General features: G+C 57.5%; 1 protein-coding gene across 1 annotated transcript in view; it reads left to right on the forward strand.

The window, feature by feature from the left end:
* The window catches only part of LOC119594653 (unconventional myosin-Va-like), a gene marked incomplete in the record, with an annotated part of 26,486 nt that overhangs the window by 24,626 nt on the left and 1,441 nt on the right, over positions 1 to 419 (forward strand). Inside the window, 1 exon segment of the mRNA XM_037943703.1 lies at positions 153 to 410. Within this exon segment, the coding sequence (XP_037799631.1) occupies positions 153 to 410 (258 nt within the window).

Here is a 419-nt window from a genome sequence, read left to right on the forward strand (position 1 = left end):
TTGTTTATGTTTATGTTTATTTTAGAGACGAGGGAAAGTTTAAAGCCGTTCACATGACTAGTTGCGTTGCACAAAGTGTCCATTTAGATAGCTTGTGGTGACTCATAGCGAACCCCGAGAGCTAAAGCAAGCCGCGCCTCCGAACCTTGCAGATCTTCTACTTCATCTGCGCGGGGTCCCTGAACAACCTGCTGCTGCGCAAGGACATGTGCCACTGGTCCAAGGGCATGCAGATCCGCTACAACCTGAGCCACCTGGAGCAGTGGACGCGCGACATGCGGCTGCACGAGGCGGGCGTCACGGACACGCTGGCGCCCATCATCCAGGCGGCGCAGCTGCTGCAGGCGCGCAAGACGGACGACGACGTCAACTCCATCTGCGACATGTGCGACAAGCTGTCCGTCTCGCAGGTGCGCGCG

Source organism: Penaeus monodon, chromosome 34 (assembly GCF_015228065.2).
Source record: "Penaeus monodon isolate SGIC_2016 chromosome 34, NSTDA_Pmon_1, whole genome shotgun sequence".
NCBI classification, from domain to species: domain Eukaryota; kingdom Metazoa; phylum Arthropoda; class Malacostraca; order Decapoda; family Penaeidae; genus Penaeus; species Penaeus monodon.